This window comes from Plecotus auritus, assembly GCF_963455305.1.
Source record: "Plecotus auritus genome assembly, chromosome: 7".
NCBI lineage: Eukaryota > Metazoa > Chordata > Mammalia > Chiroptera > Vespertilionidae > Plecotus > Plecotus auritus.
The window spans coordinates 171,142,380-171,168,066 of NC_137774.1; the positions used below are offsets into that span (position 1 = coordinate 171,142,380).

Genomic DNA, 25,687 nt, shown 5'->3' on the forward strand with positions numbered 1-25,687 from the left:
GTCCTCAAACTTTTTAAACGGGGGCCAGTTCACTGTCCCTCAGACCATTGGAGGGCCGGACTATAGTTTAAAAAAAAACAAAAAACTATGAACAAATTCCTATGCGCACTGCGGGCCCGGGTCGAGTCGGCTGCTAAGCAGGACAGGCAGCGGCACCCGGCGGGCCGGATCAATGTCCTCGGCGGGCCGCATGTGGCCCGCAGGCCGTAGTTTGAGGACCCCTGCTTCTGAGGTTTGACGGTCTGATCGATGTTTCTCTGTCTCTGGCTCTGTTTTTGTTCATCAGTTTGTGTTGTTCATTGTATTCCACAAATGAGGGAGATCATGTGGTATTTACCTTTCTCTGCCTGGCTTATCTCTTACTGAGAATTCCAGAAGCCCAGAAACAAATTGCAAGCACCGCCATCTCAGTCACTGACATCCACTGACGTAGTAGCAAACGCACGTACTAACTTTTCCCTTCCTCTCCCAGTTCCTTCAAAGGGACCGGACACCTGGAGAGAGTGGCGCTCTGACGGGAAGAATTTAATAATATATTGGAAGGTAACTATCTCATGTGTCCTTGAATACTTATGTGACTTGGTTATGGTAAGCCACCTGACTTACAGGGTCCTGGGGCATCGGGGAGCCAGGGTTCCTCAGACCCGCAGAACTGCTGAGAATGTATCCAGGCCCCCCGATTCCTCCTCGCTGCTGCACCCCTGCCACTTTAGTGAGGGCCTCAGACCTCAGCGTTCTGTGCTGTGACTTTACGAGGCCCGAGGGTTTCATGGATTCAGTCCCTCTCACTTCAGTCAGAAACAAAGCCAGACGCGACAAGGTAGAGTCCTGACTATTTGTGGTGCCTTTTTTTTTTTTCTTTGATGAGTAGGAAACCCATTTTTAAAATAGATTTTATATGTAATTTGTCTCCCTTAAATAAATGATACCATAATAATGACAGTTAAACTGGTTTTGTAAAATTTCAGATAAAATTCGAATTGCATTGTATTTTACTGTTTTCCCCTTCTAGTGGAACGAACATTTCTGTCGCTATAGTTTTTATCTGATTTATGAACATTAAAAACACAAACAGTTGTTTTCTACGTCAGATTTCATAGTCAGATTCCTTTAAATAGTGAATTTTGTTGTGGAACGGAAAACAAGATTATTTTTGCAAAACTTTGACATCACTACGGCTTTGAGGGGTGAGGCCTGAGCGTAGAAGTCCCGTTGCTTGGAGGTCATCTGGATGGGACTTGCGTCCCCTTAGCCACCTGCGGCGGCCTGTCAGGTCTCACTGTAATGGTAGCGTTTGCCCACGTTGCTCCAGTGTGGGGAAGTTCGGAATATTGTTCAAGCTAGATGACTGTTTAACCGAGGATTAAAAATGTTGAAGTGATTCAGACTAACTGCAGCCACGAGGTTAATGGTTCTGCCATATTTGGGTAGAAATTACGTTGTTTGGGACATGTTGAGGTTTCTAAACATGTGTCACTGGGATGTCCGAGGCGAGCCGAGTGGGCGGTGGTTTGAAGTAAGGCTCTGAGCTCAAGGGGAGCTGGGAGCTGGAGACAAAGCCTGGTGGCATGCGGGGGGCAGGGGGTAGAAAAATAACACAGCAGTTAATAAACAACAGTCAAGAATTAAACTCGGTTGCCCAGCCCCGTGTAAGCGGGATCCCTGGGAAGGTATGCAGGTGGGAAGGGGTGGGGTGGGACCCGGGGAGGTGGCAGCGTATACAGCCCAGCAAAGCAGGCGGGGCCAGCGGAGGAGACGGAAGGCCCGAGGGCTACGTGGCCAGGAGAAAACAATGCACAATTTCTGTAATGAGCATGTACCCCCTTAAAATGAGAAAACATTTAAAAAGCTATGATGCCATACTGGTTAATGTTTTGCTTTTATATAGAGCAGTGCTTCTTGGAACTTTGTGGTTGGCTTCTGAAAAATGTGAGGTTAAATAGTTTTTTTAAATATCTACACTAATAAGAGAAAGATGCAAATTGACCGTACCTTCGCAAAACCCACCAGCCAATCAGGAGTGAGTGTGCAAATTAACCCAACAAAGATGGGTTAATTTGCATATGCAGGCGCTGAGCGGCCGAGGGTGGTCTGCACCGCCCCAGCTGCTCCGAGCCTCTGGGCAGCGTGGGAAGGCGGAAAGGCGGCTCCAGGCCGGAGCGAAGGCGGTGCCAGCAGCCAGGGGAAGGAAGGGCCATTCTTTTTTTTTTTTTTTTTAATATATTTTATTGATTTTTTACAGAGAGGAAGGAAGAGGGACAGAGAGTTAGAAACATCGATGAGAGAGAAACATCGATCAGCTGCCTCCTGCACACCTCCTACTGGGGATGTGCCCACAACCAAGTCACGTGCCCTTGACCGGAATCGAACCCGGGACCTTTCAGTCTGCAGGCTGACGCTCTATCCACTGAGCCAAACCGGTTTTGGCGGAAGGCCCTTTCTTGCACGAATCTTCGTGCATCGGGCCTCTAGTATTTTTATTGATTTCAGAGAGGAAGGGAGAGGGAGAGAGAGAAACATCAGTGATGACAGAGAATCATCGATCGGCTGCCTCCTGCATGCGCCCTACTGGGGGTTGAGCCCACAGCCCAGACATGTGCCCTGACCAGGAATTGAATTGTGACCTCCTGGTTCATAGGTCCACACTCAACCCCTGAGCCACACTGGCCGGGCTAAATATTGTTTTTCATGTCCTCCGTTTTTACAGTTGTGTGTGTTCATACTGCTCACAGCACCCGTCCTTCTCCTTCAGTCTCACCTTCCTGGTTTGCCCAGGTCTCCGTGGATTTTACACCGTTTGTGATAGCATCATCTTTTCTGACGTTATCTTGTCGTGACAGTGTAGTGTTCAGGTTGGGCCCGATGGTCAGTTTTGCAGGGCTTTGTCATAAATTATTTTCCGTTTTTCGTAGCCTTTACCCATGAATGAAGCTAATGGGAAAATACTCTTCTATAACGTATCCTGTTCGTCAGAGGAGAAAACACAGTCCCTCTCTGAGATCCCTGATCCTCAGCACAAGGCAGAAATACAACTGGACAAGCATGACTACATCATCAGTGTGGTGGCAAAAAACTCGGTGGGCTCATCGCCGCCTTCCAGAATAGCCAGCATGGAGATTCCAAACAGTGAGTGCGCGGGGAACTGGAGTGAAGTTTTTGGAAGGGGTGGCTTGCTCTCGTCCCGCTGCTGGTATACAAGGAGGAACAGACAGGAACACTGCTCACTGAGACCCCGGTCATGAGTCTCACCTTGACGCATCTGCGGATGGACAGAGAACTCGGGTGCCTGTTACTCTAACACATCACGTGGGAGGGTGACACTTGTGGGTGTTACTCTAGGAAGAATGCTGTAACAGTTTATTCAGATACCGTTTTTATCTACCTCCCCAACACCACGGGAGTTGATTCTATGTCAGCTAGGCTGTTTCCTGTCAGGCAGGAAAAGATAATCAGTGTAAATATGTTTTTATTGTTTTCAGAGAGAGAGGAAGGGAGAGGGAGAGATAGAACCATCGATGAGAAACATCAGTCGGCTGCCTCCTGCATGCCCCCAACTGGGGACTGTGCCTGAGACCCGGACATGTGCCGCGGCCAGGAGTCGAACCCTCTTGGTGCATGGGCTAAAGCTCAACCACTGAACTACACCAGCCAAGCAGAAGATACTCAGTTTAAATGGCAGCTTTGTTGATAAGACGTTCTTTTAATAGGAACCCCTTATTGATAAGTTCTTCTTAAAGTCTAAGTCAGACCTTCAGTATAAACTAATAAAAAAAGTTGGTGTAATTTTTAAATTACTTAATGCCTTCCTTTAAGTTTTAGGGGTTAGCAGTGAGTGGGCCATTCCTCCTTAGCCACCTTGACAGCTGCCTGAGTGGGGAGTTCACATACCACGTCACCTCCGCTTCGGATCAGCTCCTCTTCTGAGTTACCCCACCCCCTGCTGTTCTGCCCCAGTATGGGGCATCTTTCTCTGACCACCCACTCCTAAAGGAAGACAGATTGGTCCAGACAGAGCCCTCTAAGTATCTTTTCCCTTCTGGCTCGAGGCAGTCTTATCACTAGTTACCGAACTGGTTCTGTGTTTGAGTGGATTGCCAGGGAATCAGAAGGAGGGAAAGGGGAGCAAAGCACGTTTCAGAAACACAAAACACACCCCAGGCCCAGTGTCAGCGCACACCTGGCTCCACACCCCCCAGGCCCAGTGTCAGCGCACACCTGGCTGTCCTCACCCCCCAGGCCCAGTGTCAGCACACATCTGGCTGTCCTCACCCCCCAGCCCCAGTGTCAGCACACACCTGGCTGTCCACACCCCCCAGGCCCAGTGTCAGTGCACACCTGGCTGTCCTCACCCCCCAGGCCCAGTGTCAGTGCACACCTGGCTGTCCACACCCCCCAGGCCCAGTGTCAGCGCACACTTGGCTCCACACCCCCAGCCCCAGTGTCAGCGCACACCTGGCTGTCCACACCTGGCTGTCCTCACCCCCCAGGCCCAGTGTCAGCGCACACCTGGCTGTCCTCACCCCCCAGGCCCAGTGTCAGCGCACACCTGGCTGTCCTCACCCCCCAGGCCCAGTGTCAGTGCACACCTGGCTGTCCACACGCCCCAGCCCCAGTGTCAGTGCACACCTGGCTGTCCACACCCCCCAGGCCCAGTGTCAGTGCACACCTGGCTGTCCACACCCCCCAGGCCCAGTGTCAGCGCACACCTGGCTGTCCACACCCCCCAGCCCCAGTGTCAGCGCACACCTGGCTGTCCACATCCCCCAGGCCCAGTGTCAGTGCACACCTGGCTCCACACCCCCAGCCCCAGTGTCAGCGCACACCTGGCTGTCCACACCTGGCTTTCCACACCCCCCAGCCCCAGTGTCAGTGCACACCTGGCTGTCCACACCCCCCAGGCCCAGTGTCAGCGCACACCTAGCTGTCCACACCCCCAGCCCCAGTGTCAGCGCACACCTGGCTGTCCACACCTGGCTGTCCTCACCCCCCAGGCCCAGTGTCAGCGCACACCTGGCTGTCCTCACCCCCCAGGCCCAGTGTCAGCGCACACCTGGCTGTCCACACCCCCAGCCCCAGTGTCAGCGCACACCTGGCTGTCCACACCTGGCTGTCCTCACCCCCCAGGCCCAGTGTCAGCGCACACCTGGCTGTCCTCACCCCCCAGGCCCAGTGTCAGCGCACACCTGGCTGTCCACACCTCGCTGTCCACACCCGCCCTTGCCCCAGAGAGGGTGGCAGCAGAAAAAAAGAGAAAGAAAGAGAGAGAGGGGGAGAGAGAGATGTGTGAACAGCCCTGGAGAGAGAGAGAGAGAGAGAGAGAGAGAGAGAGAGAGAGAGAGAGAGAGAGAGAGATGTGTGAACAACCCCGAAGCAGATGACCACTGACTTAGGTATCTCATTGCTCTCAATGATGGGAAGCAGCTGGGTTATCTTCTAACGCGAGAACGATGTTGTTGCCTTTTCCATGTGTCTCCAGAGGACAGTGACCTGCAGAGCTCACAGCACCTGGCCCTCCGCTCTTGCTCCTGACCTCCGAAGCAGCCTTTGTCCCGGAGGGTCCCCGAGCGGCAGGCCTGCGGGCAGCACAGGCTGACATTGGGGGCCTTTAATCTCACTGAGCCAACGCTGTTAATGCCCAAAGTCCTCTTTATTCTGAGCCATATTGTTGTCTGTGTTCTGTAGTGGTTGCTTCATGAATGAAAATCTTGATCAAAAAATCTTTGGCTTTTTACTAAACCCTTAAGCATACGTCAGTTACAGAAATGACAGCCATCCCTCAGTACGTGTGGGGATTGGTTCCAGGAAACCCGCGGATGCTCACGGTTCTCATAGAGAATGGCTAGAACAGTGCGTGCAGGTGGCCTTCGCATCCTCGGGTTCCCAGCCGCTGATGCAGATGACTGCCTTCATGGGTCAATTCAAAGAGAGCTATGGGACTAAGACCAGGAGCTCTTAACGCTGTGACCTAAAATTGAAGTTCTCCATAGGCTGTGATGGATACTCAATAGTGCTGTTTTGTCCTGAGGAGATAAAAGATTAAGCTATTCATATCAATGGTTGGTGATGTGGGAAAGTAAATACATTTTCCAAACTTAGAAAAAGAAAGTACTGTCTTCACCCTTGATTGAATCAGCAGACACAGAGGGCCGACTGTATTTCTTTCTCCTGTTACTGTGGACAAAATGTCCCTCTCCCTCTTGGCCACGCTGTCCTAACCCACGCTAGTTTCTCACCCCCCACCTCGGGCCTCCCTTACCACCCAGGCCCAGGTCCGACACAGCCTCACGCAGGCCCCCTTCCCACCAGCCTCTGCACCTCACCCTTCCATCTTCCACAGGCCCTGTTTCGGTTTCTGCCCCTCTGTGCCCACACCGGCCATCCCATCCCATCCCATCCCATCCCACAGCTGTTCATCCCAAACTATTGCAGCAGATTCCTCCTCTCCCTGCCGAGAGCCCCTGCAGTCCATGCAGGGGGAGGGGGGAGTCTTCCAGGAACGAAGAGACAGGCTGGTGCTGCCACACCTGCCTCCTGCTACTGCGCTCCCTCTCTGGCTGTGTGTGCTCTGGCCGGACTGGGGTTGCAGGCTCAGCCCCCACTGCCACAGAGCTCGCACCCACAGGGGTGACAAGAGGAGGACGCAGCCTGGACTGTCCACTCACGCCCCGCCCCGTCCGGCCTGCCGTCCCCTCCGGTGCCGTCACTATTCCCTCTGCCCGGGCCTTCCCGACCCTGGCCCTCTATCTTCGTGTCCTGGCCCCACTACCCGCCCCCGATCCTCCTGCTTTTTCATTCCTTTGTTTCAGCTGCTGAGTTCATCTGTGTGCACAGGTGATTGCCATAGTTACAACAAAAACAGCAGAGCCCCACTCCCACACTTCCTAAAGGTTTACCTAGCTGGAGCCCTATTCTGAAATTTCTCTGCAGTGAATTGAGTTTTCTAACTCTTGCCCATTTTCATGAGGTCTGCCTTATGTCATTATTTGTAACGTCAGCAAAACGCCCTCCTTTCTCGTTGAAGATGATCTCAAAGTAGAGCAGACAGTCGGGATGGGGAACAGGATCCTCCTCACGTGGAACTACGACCCCAACATGACCTGCGACTACGTCATTAAGTGGTGCAACGCGTCTCAGCCGCAGCCCTGCCTCATGGACTGGAAGAAGGTCCCCGCCGACAGCACCGAGGCCGTGATCGAGTCGGGTGCGTGCTCCGAGGGCTCCCCGGGGGCAGGGTCGGGGAGCAGCCCTCGGGGGCGGCTGGTGTGGTGCAGGGACCGGTCTCCCTCCCCGCTGGGCAGGCTGTGGGCTGGTCAGCTTTTCTGGAAGGTGCTTTGGGGCATGTGTGTGTGAAAGGGTTCACATCCCTCGATCTAGGAATTACTTGTCTAGGAGTTTATTCTAAGAGATAGAGAGCAGCACAGATTCACAGCTGAGAATGCTCAGCACAGCACTATCTATCGTCGTCAGCGTTGAACACGGCGAGTAGGAGAATGAGCCGGTCCTGGCACTTGTATGAAATGGAGAGTGAAGCAGCCCTGAAGCGTGTGTGGAAGGTTTAACAACATGGGAGATGCTCACGGAGGAGGCTATACAGAACTATGAGTGGGGCCGCATGCAGTGGTACTGCCTGTGTTTGCCCAGGGCCCCGGTACCAGGGTCAGGCAGACGCTGAGTACGAAGGCCCTGCACCCACATGACTACTTTGCCTGATGTCCATCAAGAGCACTCGGTGTGGCAGCAGGCACAGTGGGCGGGGCCGGCTCCCTGATGGCTAACCGCCTCTGGTGAGCTGCCCTTGAGGCCCTGCGGCCTGGATTAGCCCCAGGGGCACGTGGGAACCTGCAGGCTGCGCCAGCCTTGCCCTTGGGAATGAGTACCCTCTTTCCACCCACACTGTTCCTTCCGAGCAGCTGACCAGTGTTGTGTCTCTACCCCTGGGGCCCGGATCCCGCAGCCGGGGGTGGAGCCGTCCTTCCCCCACGGCTGGCCCTCCCCTGCTCGTGTGGTTCGAGAGCAAGGAGCGCTGGCTGTTCCCCCACGTTCCCCCTATCACTGTCAGACGGTGGGATTGAGACTCCTTTGTTAGATGACCATGTGTGGGGTCTGGTCATGTTCAGGGTCTGCTTGGAAGGCAGCCAAACGGTTTCCGGTGCAGAATTGGCCAGGGCAGGGATGGTGGCCCCCTGTTATCCTTTCTCCCTGCACCTCCCAGCTGGCTGCACCCACCCCTTTGCTGGGCCTCCCCTCGCGTTTCCCCCACAGGCAGCTCCTGAGCCTGTCACACTGGTGTCGTGTGCTCTCCTCCATCGTCCTCACCTGGGCCTGGTGGGAGGGACGGGGGTGGTGACGTGGAGAGGCACCCCCTTAGATGCCGTCTCTGGATGGAAGTCGAAGCGGACACCTGTGGGGTGAGGAGGAGGGCCTTCCAGCCGCGAGGCAGAGGAGCCAAGGCCCCACTGGGTGCAGAGAAGTTAGGTCACTTGCCCAAGGTCACCCAACGCGGAGTCAGTCTGCCTTTGCCTGGTTTTAAGGAACAAAATCAAAGCCTTGATGACCATTTTCCCCTCTTCAAGGTGATGGGTTATAATGCTGAAGTGTTCATTACAGGAAACGTGAATTTAATGTGTTTTGACAGTTTCCACTCTGAACATTCCCCAGTTTGGGAAATATGGACGTATAACGTTTGTAATAAGAAAGCGTGTGTTGGAAATTTGCTTTGGCCGTTTCAGAGGGAGCTGCTCTAAGTTTGATATTTCTAAAACAGATATTCATAGCCGTTGTGTCCCTCCTGTAGATCAGTTTCGCCCCGGCGTGCGGTACCATTTCTTCCTGTACGGGTGCAGAAACCACGGCTATCAGCTGCTGCGCTCTGTGATTGGATATGTAGAAGAACTGGGTAAGTTACATGGGTACGTTTTCTTAGAGGTCAAAATAACATGAATTGACAACAGTTGGATTCTGAAAGTAGATTAAATTGGGATGTTGAGTTCAAGGAAGGAAGAATAATGTGTGTGATACATTTAAAATTATTTAGGATTCCTTATTCTTACTTCATTTAATGTTTGTATTTCACAAATTTATTGTCACTGAAAAAAAATCGTATTTCAAAAATACTTAATTTGTAGTTAACACAAATTTAAACACCTGGTAACTTATGCCAGACCATCAATAAAGAGGGGAAATACAAATGGAATCTGTTTGAATAGCCGCTTAGAGACTTTGTGTAGGTTGCTGCCCTAGATTGCAACTTCTGTCTTTGCGTGTTTGGTTGCTAGCTTCACAGCCCAAGTGTGTGTAGTAATATCCGCGCACGTCTGTGATTAAATAGGAAATAAGTTTTTCATTTGAAGTGTAGCTCTTCTTTAAGAAATGTATTTTTATTGATTTCAGAGAGGAAGAGAGAGGGAGAGAGAAACATCAGTGGGGAGAGAGAACCATTGATCAGCTGCCTCCTGCACGCCCCCTACTGGGGATTGAGCCCTCAACTTAGGCATGTGCCCTTGACAGGAATCCACCCCGGGACCCTCAGGCTGACATTCTATCCACTGAACCAAGTCGGCTAGGGCAATGGTCGGCAAACCGCGGCTCGCGAGCCACATGCAGCTCTTTGGCCCCTTGCGTGTGGCTCTTCCACAAAATACCACGGCCTGGGCGAGTCTATTTTGAAGAAGTGGCGTTAGAAGAAGTTTAAGTTTAAAAAATTTGGCTCTCCAAAGAAATGTCAATCGTTGACCTGTTGATATTTGGCTCCGTTGACTAAGGAGTTTGCCGACCACTGGGCTCGAGGGCAAGCTTAGCTCTTTCTGAGGCTGGAAGCTCATTAACCGTTGATGTCTTACTCTGCGTTGTGAGCTCTCCCTCAGCTGCTGGCCGTTTCCCTTTTCCAGCTCCAACCGTTGCCCCAAATTTCACCGTGGAGGACACGTCGGCAGACTCGATCCTCGTGAAGTGGGAAGATATACCCGTGCAGGAGCTCAGAGGCTTTCTACGAGGCTACGTGTTTTACTTTGAAAAAGGAGAGAGAGACACCTCGAAGATGCGGGGTTTGGAATCGGGTAAGTGAATCGCTCAGGTGACAGCAGTGCTTCCCAGAAGCTCTTCATTCACTACAAGTAAAGGAGGAAGCGCTGCTCCTTGCTTTAATGCCGGTTTCCAAAACTCTGAAAAACGGGCAAGTGAAAATGCACTCATGTTATGAATGTGAGAATCTTAAGGTCGGAGCTACATTTTAAGTGAAGTGTGCAGTCTTTCAGAAATTATTCAAGTTATTTATTCTGAAGCCTTGGACTCCAAGCCCCATCTCTTACAAGTCTGGCATGATCCATACCATAACAGCTGTGGGCAAACTACGGCCCGCGGGCCGGATCCGGCCCGTTCGGCTGTTCTATCCGGCCCGCGGAGCCGAAAGAGCGGAGGGTTCTCTTGCTCTCCCCTCCGCTCCTTTACTTTGAATTTATATTAGTTCACACAAACACTCCATCCATGCTTTTGTTCCGGCCCTCCGGTCCAGTTTAAGAACCCATTGTGGCCCGCGAGTCAAAAAGTTTGCCCACCCCTGCCATAGCATCTTATGAAGGTTATTTAAAACAAACAAACAAACAAAAAACACCAGTCTTCCTGAACTTGTAATAATGGAGGAGGAAAACTCAGGAACCAAAAGAATAGCTTCGGAGCCGCCTTTGTTTTCTGACAAACAGCCACCCTCACAGCCACGGCCAAAATGAACTGAGAAACTTCACTGCCTCGACGGGGGACGAGTGTATCCATTAGATGTTAAAAATACAGCCAAGCCCTGACACCTGTAAGTGCATGCCCAAAGAATTTAGAGAACTCGGAGCTCCCAGATTTGCGGCTACAGAAATACCGATGTAGGCTTCTGGCTTTTCCCTACGATGTATTTCTGTGGGAGTCAGATGTTCCTTATTCGCAGCCACATTACTCAAGCGTGTCATCGGATCAGTTGGAGGGCGTTCATTTCCCTAAGGACCGCTCCCCGGAAAGAAGCCACTTTAATTATTCAGTGCTGGTCTGACAGGTAGAGAAGGGCATTTCCGCGTGGAAACGCCGACCGGCCTGTGCTAAGTCCCTTCCCCAGAGCAGCTGCGTTAACTGCGCCTCCCAGTCACCGAGCCTGCATTTCCTGAGCCTTCGGAGTGGCCTGTGAAGGAGGGAACCCCTACATGCCAAATTCCACGGACATCAGAGTCTGGTGTAATTGTCCTCAAATGCTCAGAGATTTTACACTTGAGCCAGTTAAAATTCTAGCAGCTAGACCTCCAGTGCGACATGGTGGGTTGGTTAGTAAAATTACAGTAAGACAGAAAAAAAAAAAAAAAAAAAACAAGAATGCATAAAGCCACAGAGACAAGAGAACTAGAGAGGTGGGAGTGCGCCAGGAAAGAGGATTTGGACACTGGGGGGCTGTTGGGAGGGAGTGGTGGGATCCAGGGGGCAGTCAGCGTCACTGAGAAATCATTGGATTCATCCAGAGGGGTCAGGATCAGAGCGAATGTCAGGATGGATCTGGGCTGGACATTGCGGGGTGATGGAAAGTCTGCGTGAGGAGCAGTTAGAACCCAAGCCCTCGCCAGCTTCATGTGGCTGATATGAATGCCTCTGCCCTGCCTGACGACAAGAGGGGTGTTTTTTTGGAGAAACTGAACCAAGAGCCTCCAGATGGGATGGGATGGGATGGGATGGGACGGGATGGGACGGGACGGGATGGGACCGGGGGGGCGGGGGGAGGAGACACCTTAGGAACGGCACGACCTTCCCCCCTCCTCCTCCCCACCCAGCTAACAGGACGTCTCGGGCCTGTGTTCTCAGGCCCGGGATTAGAGGCGCTGCCTTCGGGAAAGGTAAATGGCTCCTGGTGGAGGACATACAGAGGCTGACAGTTGAGGGTCGTCCCAGGGGAAAGCCTGCTCGTTCCCGACCAGGAGGAAGTGGGCCCACCGACCAGGGAACCCACCCACGCGCAATGGGCCTTCGTGGGCCTTTTAGTGGCTCTGGAACGGGGGTCGCCGCCAGGGGTAACCGGGCGGCTGAGAAAGCTCCTTGCATGGAAGACAGGAACCGGAAGAAATCGGGGGGAACGGGCTCCCTGTGGGGAAGCAGTATTTAAAGCAGAGCAAAGCTGTCTTTGGGCCGCTGAGAGCTGCTGTGTGTATTAGAAAGAACTGACACACTAACGGAAACCTCAGAAGCCAGGTCAGAACTCCCTCCGAACTCAGCTGGCCCCAGACTCTCAACAACGCACCAGATTCTAGAGCAGGGGTGGGCCAACTTTTTGACTCGAGGGCCACAATGGGTTCTTAAACTGGACCGGAGGGCCGGAACAAAAGCATGGATGGAGTGTTTGTGTGAACGAATATAAATTCAAAGTAAAGGAGCGGAGGGGAGAGCAAGAGAACCGGATAGAACAGCCGGATCCGGCCCGCGGGCCGTAGTTTGCCCAAGGCTGTTCTAGAAGGTATCACAGCTGTGTCTTCAAAATGCTGAGTGAAAATTATTTTCAGCCTGAAATTCTGTACTCGGCCGTCTACCTACCAGTATGCGAGCAGAACGGAGACATTTTTAGACGTGCAGGCCTGCACACGCTTCCTTCCCGCACGCACCCTCTCTCAGGAAGCCGCTACACCAGTGTACCCGTGAAAACGTCGTGGGGCGGGGGGTCCAGTCCAGGGCAGAGGCTCTGGGAGGAGTGGCCTGGGGAGGGGCGGGGGGCAGCAGACCGGAGGGGGGCGGGTGGCCAGCAGAGGGTTGGGGAAGGGCCATGATCCTGGGTCTTGGTTGTGTTGGACCACGTAGAAAGTTGTATTGACTATTCGTTGGAGGATGTAGGAAGAATCAGGAATTGGTACAGCAAGCAAATAAGGGTAAAAAGCAGTTATAACAACAGAAAAGCAGGTCAGGAGACATCATACCAAAATTCGTCTTAGCACTCTTCCATATTTATATGCTCACAATGGTGCAGACACCAGCTGTGCCAAAGGTGTTGGTGTTTCTGGATGAATGATGTGGGGTTGGGGGCAGAGGGGTAGGGGTGAGAGCGAGCGAAGCGTCTGCCTGTGGGACATGGGTAGATAATTCCGAAATTTAAAGATCAAGCACTGCCCATCGACGTTTGTTTTGAAATTGTTGGACCACAACTTTCTGCGTGGTCCCACACAACCAAATAGCCAAGGAAACAACATGATTGTAAAGTGGGTGTAGGTGGGGGGTGGGGGGCAGGACCTGGCAGGGAACTGCTGCTTTTTGGTTCTTAGCTCTATAATACGATTTAATTTTTTTTAAACTAGTGTCTTGTGTTGCTTCGGGTGAAATTTAAAAAATAATAGTTTAAACAATTCTTTTTCTTTTTTCCTTTTATTTTTACTATGGACACTGTTACAGATGTCCCCGTTTTTCCCCCTTTGCCCGCCCCCTCCCTCTGGCCACCACCACACCGTTGTCTGTGTCTGTGGGTTATGTATGCATCTGTGTGTGCTGGCGAAGCCCTCTCAACAATTCTCTACTTTTGGGGATGACTGAGGGGCTGCCTCACTGGTGTCTCATTGGAAAGCGCCTGTTTCGGGGTGGTTTGGAGTCTTCTCCGCTGATGTGCACTCTCGCTGCCTCTGGCCCAGCCGTGGGCAAACTACGGCCCGCGGGCTGGATCCGGCCCGTTCGGCTGTTCTATCCGGCCTGCGGAGCCGAAAGAGCGGAGGGTTCTCTTGCTCTCCCCTCCGCTCCTATACTTTGAATTTATATTAGTTCACACAAACACTCCATCCATGCTTTTGTTCCGGCCCTCCAGTCCAGTTTAAGAACCCATTGTGGCCCTCCAGTCAAAAAGTTTGCCCACCCCTGCTCTGGCCTCAACGCACAGGCAGGCCCGACGGAGTGACCGCTGCCCCGCCTCGGGGGGGCTTGCTCGTGGTTTTTCATGCTCTTCGCAGCAGAGGGAGAAGCGACTTGTCGTCACTGCCTCCCACGGGCCCGGCGTTACTCCGGGCAGCCAGCGTGTGCGAGAACTTCCCACGGCCTCGCCAGATAAGGCCCGATACTCTGTTTCCTGGTTGGAGACGCTCAGGTTCAGGGCATTTCAATAAAAGTCCAGCTCACGTGGCCACCCGGCGGCAGAGGTGGAGCGTGGCCGTGGCGCTGGCTGGCTCCCCGGTCCCGGGCCTGCAGATGGGCAGCCGCTGGACTCCCCTCCCGGGGACGCGGGGGTGACAGCTACGGTAACCGCGCGTGTAAAATGCATAGAGGTAGTCACAGTCCTCTTCACTTTCAAAACAGGTCGTTCCGACGTGAAAGTTAAGAACATCACTGACATCTCCCAGAAGACACTGCGGATCGCCGACCTTCAAGGCAAAACCAGTTACCACCTGGTCCTGCGGGCCTACACGAACGGCGGCCTGGGCCCCGAGAAGGGCATGTTCGTGGTGACCAAGGAGAACTGTGAGTTTAATGGGCCGTGGAGATGCTTCCCACACTCGGAGGCGCCGTGTTTCCAGCGGCTTGTGTTTAGGTTAGGGGTCCTCTTTCCTAAGGTTCCCATCCGATCGCACGTTTCCAGTGGGTACACGGCAGGGGTAAAAGGCCCTGAGAGGACTTTGCATTTATTCTCGTGAGTTACTTTGGCGATCACACGCTCGCTTACGTAAATGACTGCGAGCTTGTGCTTCTCAGCTCGGGGCTGGGGGGGGGGGCCGCATTTTGCCTCCTTGGGGACGCCTGGCAATGTCTGCTGGCACTCCGGAGAGCGAGGGGTAAGGACCCTAGAGATGCTGCTGAACTTCCTACCATGTACGCAGCTGCCTTCCCCCGCAGTGTCAATAGGGCCGAGATTGAGAAACCCTGCTCGGAAGCCTTTAAGTGCGAGGGTAGGAACTGCTGACGTACTCGAAGGTTATACTTGAATAGTTTCAGTGTTCCTGGAGCAGGCGGGACTTCTTTCTTCTCCGCTACCAACTTAAATATTTTCTAATATAAATGTATTCCATACTCCATCCTGGAAGTGGGGGGTTTTAATATTTGCAACATTCTCTTTCCAGCCGTGGGGTTAATCATCGCCATTCTCATCCCCGTGGCCGTGGCGGTCATTGTCGGGTTGGTGACCAGCGTCCTTTGTTACCGGAAACGAGAATGGTAATGGGACCTGCGTTTACTTGTGCTCATTTGTTTAGTTTATGTTTAACAAATAAGTACATTTTTTTCAGTTGAAGCTAGTTAGTAAAAAGAAATACTTGTTTTAGTAAGGATTAATGTTGGATCGAATGTTGGGGCAAGAGTTTAGCATATTATTTAAAGGTTTAAAAATTAAAAAAGTAAAAGTACAAATGTTTCCCCTGCTGTATTTCCTAATAATTTAAAGGAATAGTATTTGTACTCAAAAGAAATCTTTGCACGCTTAACTATGACAGTAGCTTTACGCAAGATTAAATGTAGCTTAATGATTAAGATCTCACTTGTCTAGTGAGCTATTTAGAAAATCTGGTCATTTATTCGTTTAGTCAACAGACATGGATGTCTCCTCCCACGTGAGGATGGAAATGGTGGTAAACTAAGTCAATGTGTAGACTTAAGAGTGTAGGGGGCGCTGGGCATTAAACCCATAACCCTCCAGCAGATTCACGCCCACAGAGGGCGGGTACGGCAGGGTGGTGGGCACCCTGAGAACAGCAGGAGGACCCGTCACTGCAGGTGGTTGCCAAGGCGCCCTATGGAGTTCCATCTGGCAGAGTCCCAAAGGATGCTCCAGGCAGAGAAAATGACTTCTCTGAGGAATTGGAAAGATGTTGACCATCTGGAGAAAGTGAGAAGCACTATGTGTCTGGATGAATGGCAATAGGAGAAGTGAGGCGAGGCGAGACAGAGCGCCTGGTGGTCAGCTGGCAAGGTCTGCCGTGGGCTGGGCTAGGACAAACGGTGGTGTTCATGCATCGACCGTCCTCACTGGCCTTAAAAATACCCCCATTTGTGACAAAAGCAAGAATTCCTTCTAGCAATCCTGGCTTCTAAATCAAAATAGTAATGATTGATATCTGTAGAATGCCCTGCCCTACCTTCGTAATAACCACATTCTCATGACCAGAAATCACTTCATAATACTGATTTCAGTATTAAAAAAAAAAAAAAAAAAAAGCTGAAGTAAGGAGAGGGTTTGACTTTGATGCTAGAGCATTTCAGATTTGCATTAACAGTTTTTTCCTGCGGGAATGTTGAATGAGAAAGCCCCTTGAATAGCTGTAAGTGGGGTATGGCACTGAGTCTTTCTTTTGTCTGTGTTTAGTTTCTGCTCAAGACGAACAGCCTCTCTCTCTCTCACAGTCCAGAGCCTTCTCTCTCTCAGTCTCGCAGTCCGAGCCCTTAGGAGCGGGAGAGGCTGCGTGATGCAGGTCGTGCAGTTGCGGCACAGACACTTGCTTTACGTGAGCGAGGCCTGCGCTTTGCTTCTGGCCTGCTAGCACGGTCACGTTTTAATTCTGTGCTTTCCGTTTTCATAAGAGACATGAGCTATTGTAGCTCTGGAAATAAAAGTAGGGGTTTATGTATTAAAAGGGGAGCCTCTCAGTGCATCGTGCGGGAAGTTCTAGTGATCACACTAAAAATGATCCCACTTTTTTAAAAAATGTATTTTTTATTGCTTTCAGAGAGGAAGGGAGAGGGAGAGAGAGATAGAAACATCAATGATGAGAGACAATCATTGATCGGCTGGCTGCCTCCTGCACCCACAACCCAAGCATGTGCCCTTGACCGGAATCGAACCCAGGACCCTCCAGTCCACAGGCCGATGCTCTATCCACGGAGCCAAACCAGCCAGGGCTGATCCCACATTTTTATCTCATGTCCGTTACACTATTCTTATGAAATGTCAGAGTAATCCTCATGATGTATTAACTATTGGTTGTCTAATCGCTAACCTTATAATTATTAAATGTACTTAATTCTTTATTTAAAGGATAAAAGAAACCTTCTACCCTGATATTCCTAATCCTGAAAACTGTAAAGCGTTACAGTTTCAGAAAGCTGTCTGTGAGGTAATCCTGTGTTTTTTTCTACAATTATCTTTGAAGTACTGGCTTTTGGTGTTTTTAGTCTTTTGTGAAAATTTTTAACGTGTAAATGTCAACCTAAGTCAAAGAGATGGAAAAAAATAAAGGGCTGTACCATCTGCTGAATTTCTACGATTATTAACTTTAAATCATTGGTGTCATACGCTTTCCCACTGCTGTTAATCCCAAGAATAATATTGATGTGGAGGGACAAAATTAGCTGTGCTCTCGTAGGCACTGTAGAACGCAGAGACGGATGTTTACAAGCAGATGTGAAAAAATAGATGCAATAATGTGGCTTTCCGTGGGAGCTTTGGTGCTTGCCTTAATCTCTGCCTTAAAATTGATTTCCAGGGAAGCAGTGCCATGAAAACATTGGAGATGAACCCCTGTACTCCAAATAACATCGAGGTTCTGGAAACTCGAACAGCAGTCCCTAAAATAGAGGATACAGAAATCATTTCTCCCGTGGCCGAGCGTCCCCCGGACGGCTCCGAGGCAGAGCCCGAAAACCACGTGGCCGTGTCCTACTGTCCCCCCGTCATCGAGGAAGAAATACCGAACCCAGGAGCGGAGGACGCCGGGGGGACTTCCCAAGTCGTGTACATCGATGTCCAGTCCATGTATCAGCCGCAGGCCAAGCCGGAGGCGGAGCAGGACGCGGACCCGGGGCCGGGGGGCGGCTACAAGCCCCAGATGCACCTCCCTGTGACCTGTGCCGGGGACGAGGCCGCCGCAGAAGGGGACTTGGAGAAAACGGCGGGTTACAGGCCTCAGGCCAATGTGAACGCCTGGACCTTGGTGTCCCCGGACTCCCCCCGGTCCACGGACAGCAACAGCGACGTCGTGTCCTTCGGGAGCCCGTGCTCCATCAACTCCCGACAGTTCCTGATCCCCCCGAAGGACGAAGACTCCCCACGATCCAATGGAGGAGGGTGGTCCTTCACAAACTTCTTCCAGAACAAACCGAACGATTAACATGTCCCTTCCGTCCGCCATCTCAATAAGCTCTCCTGGCCGGTGCTGCCGCGTGGGCCCGAGCACCCCGGGGGGTCCTGTGAAGTGTTGCCAGCGAGGTGGGCGCCACCACGTGTGTCACACGGCTGTGTCCGCTGCTTTCCGCGTAGTCTACACGGCAGAGTCACGCCGAGACTCAGCCCACGCAGCTCAAGGTCTGGAGCTGGTTGTGATTTGAGCCAAAGAATTCTCCCTTTCTCTCCCTTCCGGAAGTATTTCAAGCCGAATGCTGCCCCGGCCCATACGTGCAAAACTAATCCCCCGGCAACCGTCCCCCGTCCTGTCGTTCCTGGTTTTCTCATACGGACACTTGGCGGAATTGCAAGCAGGTCTGCAGGCAAGGGGAACGTCAAAGCCACAGGGGGCGTGGGCCTGCCTGCCCTTGACTCCATCCTGGATGAAACCCAAGCACAGATCTGAACACCTTCAACGCTTCTCCTCCTCCCGCCACAGCATTTACAGGTTAATGTCATTGTTTAACGTAGCGACAGCTGGGTGGCGTTTGGTGTGATCCGTGTGCGGATCGCTGTGCCTGCTGTATAAAGGGTGTCCGTCCGTCACACAGTTTTCTCAGGGGTACAAACTTGGAACAGGAGCACGACACTGAGCAGCCCGCGTCGGCATCGTCTTTCCTGCCTCTGGAGGGGTTCTCAAAGCTCTCCGTTACCTTTCTGACTGCCCTGCTGGCTTCCCGTGCCGCACGTGATTGCCTGGTATTTAAAACTTAAATTCCCAAGACTAGAGATCGAAGTTGCTGTTGTTGTTGTTTGAATTTGGGTTACTTTTTGTTCCACGGTGTCAGTTGCATAAATACACGCGCGGATTCAGCATCACCCCTACACACGCGATTCCGGTGGCTTCCCACGTGAGACGGCTACGACGAGGGTCCAGCGGCGTTCGCTCTCTGTGCGGCTGTGACGGCTCCAGCTTCTCCCGGGTGACCAGGCCGCGGCTGGGACACCTCGGCGCCCATGTTCCTTCTGATCGCGCCTCTGAGCCGCGCCTCTCTCTTACGTCATCATCAGTCCAGACTGTTCGATCCAGTCCTCCACTTTTAAAAAGATCAACTGAAAAGATCACGCTTCTCACAGGGACAGTTACTCAAGGGCTCTTTAAGGTGAAATGTCACAGGATCCACGTGAGTCGATGGGCACCCCTGTGTTACAGCTGCCCAGAGTCAGGTGTCCCCCGGCAGCCTCTGCCCGCCCTCGGGGTTCACAGGTGATGTCTGGATTGGACGTGGTTCTCAGAAAAGCAGATGGAAAACTACAAAGTGTATCTTATTTTTGTTCCTGCCCTCAGGTGGTCTATGTATTTTGTCTTTTGATACTTAAAGAGTACTTCAAATTTTGAAATACCTTAAGTCAAGGTATGCCTGTTTTGTTTTGGGGTTGTTTTTTTTTTCTCATCAGAGGTTCTGTAATGTATCTGTACATAATGGATCAGTTTGGGATTTTTCTAGCGTATAATGTATCTTTATCAAAACCATGTTGTGGACAAAAGCCACAGGGTGGCAAAGGGCAAGATCTGTGCAGGTGCTCCGAGTATGAATCCTGATGTTAACTGCTGGAATTCAGCTGAGTCCCTGAGCTTCCACGGTATGTGGACATGTGGAACGAAATAGAATTCTGTACATACACTAGAATATTTAAACTATGTAATAGTTCATAGAGGTTTTCATCAATGAGACAGGTTATCAAATTAGAGCATCCCTAACAGAGTTTGCCCGCTCGGACTCCTGCCCTTAACGTTCACCTGACACACTCAGACCTGGGGCTCCCCTTCCTCCCCCCCCCCCCCCGCAAAGCTCATCATCACAATACTCTTTGTCCCCAACAGGATCCTGCCTCATCCCCCAAGAAACCCATAGGTCCTTCCCTTTATCTCTGTAAGTTTGATCAGTGTTGTCTAAGGCGGGATTTTTTGCTCTACACTAAACCGTGATCATGGGAAGAGATCAGAGATTGTGTGAGCTCTGTCATCGATCCTGATGTATTTCACCTGTGACCGTCTGCCCTTCTAACTAATGATCCGTTTGTCTGGCTAAGGGTGACTAGCCCTGGGGCTCCCGAATCCTTTCCCTCTGTCCACGAGCTGTGTCCCACTGTGTTGTTGAAGAATGCTGCCTACAGAACACACGTTCACGTCTCTCCCAGCCGAGTTCAAGTCCAGCTTCCCTCATGGGGAAGGGAGACCCTGGTGGTCATTGGGATGGGTTTTCTCTTGTGAGTGGCCCCCTTAAGTAAACACTACTCGATATAAAAGCACTCTTAGGAGACTTAGTTAGGTTTTTAACATTAGATGGACCTTTTTTTTTTTAACATGAGTATCGCATGGAGTAGACCCATGTATAACTGAAGTCTTAAGTGTGTTGAGCCTGCCTGTAGAAGCCTGGGTTTGAGACTGTGGTCCTGAGAACCTGGATCATTGAGTTGAGTGTCTGTGTGCTCAGGTGACAGAGGTGCTGTGTGCCTGCAGCTTAGACCCGGAAGCAGCCATTCATGGAAAAGTTCAAGGGCAGAAGTGTCAGCCTCACTCTCCATACCAGCATTGATTTCCTGGCTCATGGATCTGAGGATTTCATGGAGAACATGTAGTCCTAAACATTTGCTGTGGCAAAAGCCCCACTTGTAAAACTTCATGCAACTTGTATTCTTGCAGAAAATTAGGCCTATAATTTCTTAATTTGTCTTCATATCATTCATATTAAAGAACATTACTGCCCTTTCTGTATTTGAGTAATTAGATATAGTTCAGTAAAGGAGACTAAGGAATATTTCTTTCCAAAAGGAATTTGAAATCAATTTTATGGTACTTTGAAATTAAAGTACTCCCTACCATGTCATTACACAGAAAATGCCATCAGAATTTTCTACTGCTCAGGCACATGATCTGAGAAGACTTTTTGCTTGTTTATTTAAAGTAATTTTTGCTGTTTTCTGTTAAAAAATCTGTGTCTTTTATGAAATCTTTTATCCTGCAAGTGTAAAATTGGGCATCTCACGAGTAACATGTGGGCTCATTAGCTAACTTCAAAGACGAGGCACATCCGGAAGCTTAGTGAAGAATTTCTCACTGACCGAGTCCCGTCCCAGACTGTGCGGTTCCCGGAGTTCTCCTGAAGGGCTGTGTTATGTCAAGGTGTAACGTGTAGATCTGAGACTATTGGCTTGAAGACCCAGTGCTTTAGACGTGGCTCCGCCGTGTGACAACTTGGGAAAGACTCAGGCAAACGTATCACCAGAGAGCGCATTCCCCCCTCACTTTAAGTGTTCCCAGTCCTTTGTCCTTGGTGGGTATGCGACGTGGGACGTGTTTGTACCCACCAGCACGTGTTCCAGCAAACCAACAATGCATTGACGTGCAGCTTCGTTGACGAAGTAAGCACTCATTCTCTTGACAAACTATTTCTTTGCAGCATTTATTTTAAACCGGTATTTTCTGCTGAAACAAAAGTTTCATGGTACCGTGCCCATCTTTTTAAAGAACATTTTTTCACGCAAGGATTTGCGTCCACCCTTACTGAAAATGCATCTTTTAGGCATGACCTTCGAATATCATTGGAAAGTACTTGGTTTGATGTTGGTCTGCTTCTATCTTCGTGGATTACGTGCCCAGGGGATTATCAGTGCCAGTGTGAGGGTTAAGAACAACAATCCACGTGTCAGGCTTGATGGTGTGTGGTAAGATTTTAGGGGCTGTGGTTTGATCGAGAACACATCCAAATCCACTGAATGATGATACTGAGTTAGGACAGGATTCTGTTCCGTTTAACCTTAAGTAGTGCTTCTTTCTCCCTGTATTAAGAATGTTAATATCTTGGATTATAAGTGTCCTGGTTATACAGAGTTTACCTATGCAAGACAAATTCTAACTGTGCAACACTTTAATGAAAATTAAAAGTAGTGTTTTAAGAAGGAAACCTTCTGAATGTTTTTATGTGCAAGTGCCTAGCTGAAGAACCATAGAAACAAAAAAGTTTAAAAACTCTTGAGTAACTATAACTGATGGAATATTAACCAATTACAAAGCAGTCATAACTTACATTACTTTTTGGTTGCTATAACTCAATACCGTAAAAACTAAGAGATGTGAATGGGGAAATTAATACTTAATTGAGAGGGGAATTGATTTTATTACATTTGTATATTTATCTCCTAAGATTGCCTTTGCAGTAGCCAATCAGAACTTTTAAAAATAAAAATAACAACATAGACCTTATGCTGCTGCACTTAAGCAAAAAATACTTTGTACACCTGATTGAATTGCTCACTTAAAATTACTGCATTCCTTATATACATTTATTTTTTTCTCCTTATGTTATTTCCATCACCATTTATCCCCCATATACCCTCTTTGACCTCCGTTATATACATTTAAAATGTACTTCTCTTTATAATTACTCCATCTTAAATGGTTAACTTTCAGTTTCTGAACTCATTATTTTTCCTAAGCATTCCAGGGGTGTATTATAAAAAAACACACAAAAGATTTCTGTGTGGTAATACAATATTTTGTTAAAATGTGAACAAGTTAGTGTTTAGGTTTGACATTAGTGTTGTGACATTTGCAACTGATCATAGAAAACAATACTGAATAATGATTTTCATAAATTTTTTTAAATAGTCTGCCCCCAGTTTAATTCCAAATACTCTTCTCCATTACTTATGATATATCCTCCTATTTAGTTTTTTTTCCTACATAATGTTTAGGAAAAGTGTGGACACATTATGAATAAAAGGCAACACACAAAAAGAAATCTTATTCCGTTTATTGTTGATGCCTAAGATTTGTTTTTATCCCATTATTTCCACCCATAAAGGACATGGCCTTTAAAAAAACAAACAAAAAAGCTCAATTTAGAATTGCTTGAAAAGATTGGCCTGGATAGAGAGAGATCCCAAATTTGAGATGGTACCATAGGAATGTTGTTATTTTTATTCTCTTTCATTAGCTGGCCATAAGTTCTGAAAGTGCTAGGAAATCACCATTTCTACTTTCAAAATTGCATTATAGTGAATTACTGTTTACAAAATACACATACTGTGAACAGATATAAGTTTTTGTTTTTTATAAGGTTCTTTGTAGAATGAGTGTTTTTTCAAAAGGGATGTATGTTAAATATCTTCGTGTTTTTTTTAAATAAATACTAGCAACTGTTTACTAATTTTCGTTCAGTCAGGTGTGTGCAAATGTAGCTGAAAGAGAGGGAGAGGCTGCAGATCTAAACCTGTTCCCTTCTTCATTTCTTGAAATGTTACCACTACGGACCTTTTGTTTCTTTTTTTCTTTTTTTACCTGAATGATCAGTCATGATGTTCTGTATCTAAGATCATGCTTAGTCATATAAGGAGAAACATTTACATACATATACAGGAAGCAAACTGCAGGTTGTAGGACATTTGTGCAGCTCGCTCGAACTTGCAAAATTCTGAGTTTAATGTGGGATAAAACAACTCCACTTACAAAGGTAACAAGTATTTTCTGCCTTGTGAAAATTTGGAGATTATGTAGCGTCAGGATGGAAAATTTGGTCATTTTATATTATTGTATAATTTCAGAATTTAGTTTCCATATGTTTTGGAGAACATGGTTATAGCAAGAACATAGAATATAAGTAACCTATTACTAAGAGACCTTAAATGTAAAACTAGTACGCTTGGCTGTTAACTCTTAAAGATGTTACTTATGTCTGTTTTTAAAACATGCATGTATTTAACAATTTTATCATAGTATTGTCATGGAAAAAATAAATATATTTTCTTACAACTTACACTGACAGATGTGGGCTTTTTTATTTTCTTCCTGTGTTAAGCACTTAGGAAAAGTGGATTCTGTTTTAACACTTTTGGTTCCATCCCTTAAGAATTATAGTGGTTACAAAATAGTCACACCGGACAATCACTAAATGGCTATGCCATTGATATAACCCCCTTTGTATGCTTCATTAAATCTATATTCTATTTACCAGGAAAGCTAGCATAACAATAATCAAATAGTGGATATCTGACATTGTCAAATAAATCCCGGTCCTTAAAATACTGTTTTTAATTTCCTATGAAGATAAACATCAACATTTCTGGAGATTCTAGGAATACATAAAACTTTTATTGCAAGTTGTTGAATTTGGAAATATAGTCATTGACTCAGCAAAACCTCAGTAATTTTAAAGTATGAATTGATCTTAAGTAGAACTTTATAGGGAAGAAATTTATTCCTACATAGCCTGCGCTTACCTAGAGCAGGGGTGGGGAACGTCAGGCCCATGGCCGTATAAGGACAGAGAAATAGTTGGTCTGGACCTGCCAAGGCCTTAGGGGTAAGTTAACTAAATGTTTGACCAAATACAGCAGGCTAACTTTTAAGTTAATTTTGTATGGTCTTCGAATGGTGTTATAAATATCCAAATAGCCCTTGGCAGAAAAAAGGTTCCCCACCCCTGACCTAGAGGAACAACTGAACTGAATGGGCTTGGATTAACCGGAGGCACCTGTAGACCACGTCTGAGTTAACTGTGACAGGTGTTAGTAGTTAAGTACCGGGGCCCCCAGTAAATAACTTGTTTTCCAGGTGGTGAATCCTTGAGTCAAAACAGGTTTCACCATTGACCCCAGAAACTTTGGAAAGGTCAGAAAGAGAGGAATGATGTAATAATTTGGGGAAAGAAAAGAGCGCTCTGAATAATCTTTTTTTTAATGTACAGTATTCTATATCACGCTAAAATGTTAGCTTACAAACCCAAGTTCTTTACAAAAGAGCTGTATGAGAATTCACTTCCCCCTGGAGTGACTAACAGTGAAACTGAATTAAAAGCATTTATTCCGTCTGCGAGAACTAGAGAAGTTGAAGTAACCAGAGATGTCTTGAACTGATTTGGGATTAAACTGGAGCTGGTTTTATCCCAGAGTGATTAGTCTCACATTAAAGAGACAAGAAAAGCTTTGGGCGAGGATTCTGATGATCGAAACGGTTAAGCGGCGATCACATTAGCAGTGAGTGCTCTGAGCTGCTCGTTCCTGTCTGCCTCCCAACCTTCCAAAGGTGAGAAAGACTTTCAAGTCTCAGCTGAGTTGTCATCTCCCCGCCAGGCCCCCGCCAGCTCCATCCATCGCTGCCGCCGCACGTCTTCCAATGTCTTCATCTAGATCCGTAGTCAGCAAACTGCGGCTCGCGAGCCACATGCGGCTCTTTGGCCCCTTGAGTGTGGTTCGTCCACAAAATACCACGGCCTGGGCGAGTCTATTTTGAAGAAGTGGCGTTAGAAGGAGTTTAAGTTTAAAAAATTTGGCTCTCAAAAGAAATTTCAATCGTTGTCCTGTTGATATTTGGCTCTGTTGACTAATGAGTTTGCCGACCACTGGTCTGGACAAGTTGTCAGAGGCAGGAACTGGGGCTTATGTTCCTGTCCTGGAGGCGCTTGCACAACCTCCACCCCTTCTCCTGGGCTGCCGGGTGAGCCAGGAAGCCTGGCAGAAGCCGTGTTAACCAATGGGCCCTCCTAGTCCCAGATCACCCATGCAGGCAGCCCTCACCCTTCAGACGTGGGCCCGGGGTCCGATTTCCTCCACGACCGTTCGGCCCTGTCCGTTCCCGGGGTGGCTGATGCAGGTTCCAGGCCCAGGGCAGCT

At 49.0% G+C, this 25,687-nt stretch overlaps 1 protein-coding gene across 2 annotated transcripts in view; it reads left to right on the plus strand.

Annotated features, from left to right (window-relative positions):
* The window catches only part of LIFR (LIF receptor subunit alpha), a 109,858-nt gene extending 86,026 nt beyond the window's left edge, over positions 1 to 23,832 (plus strand). For both annotated transcript variants that reach the window (XM_080678467.1, XM_080678466.1), the window contains 9 exons: positions 473 to 543; positions 2,913 to 3,126; positions 7,022 to 7,201; positions 8,795 to 8,896; positions 9,888 to 10,055; positions 14,284 to 14,445; positions 15,042 to 15,135; positions 16,949 to 17,027; positions 17,397 to 23,832. In XM_080678467.1, the coding sequence (XP_080534593.1) occupies positions 473 to 543; positions 2,913 to 3,126; positions 7,022 to 7,201; positions 8,795 to 8,896; positions 9,888 to 10,055; positions 14,284 to 14,445; positions 15,042 to 15,135; positions 16,949 to 17,027; positions 17,397 to 18,020 (1,694 nt within the window). In that variant the 3' untranslated portion in view covers positions 18,021 to 23,832. The remainder of the gene's footprint in view (positions 1 to 472; positions 544 to 2,912; positions 3,127 to 7,021; positions 7,202 to 8,794; positions 8,897 to 9,887; positions 10,056 to 14,283; positions 14,446 to 15,041; positions 15,136 to 16,948; positions 17,028 to 17,396) is intronic.
* Positions 23,833 to 25,687: the final 1,855 nt, after the last annotated feature.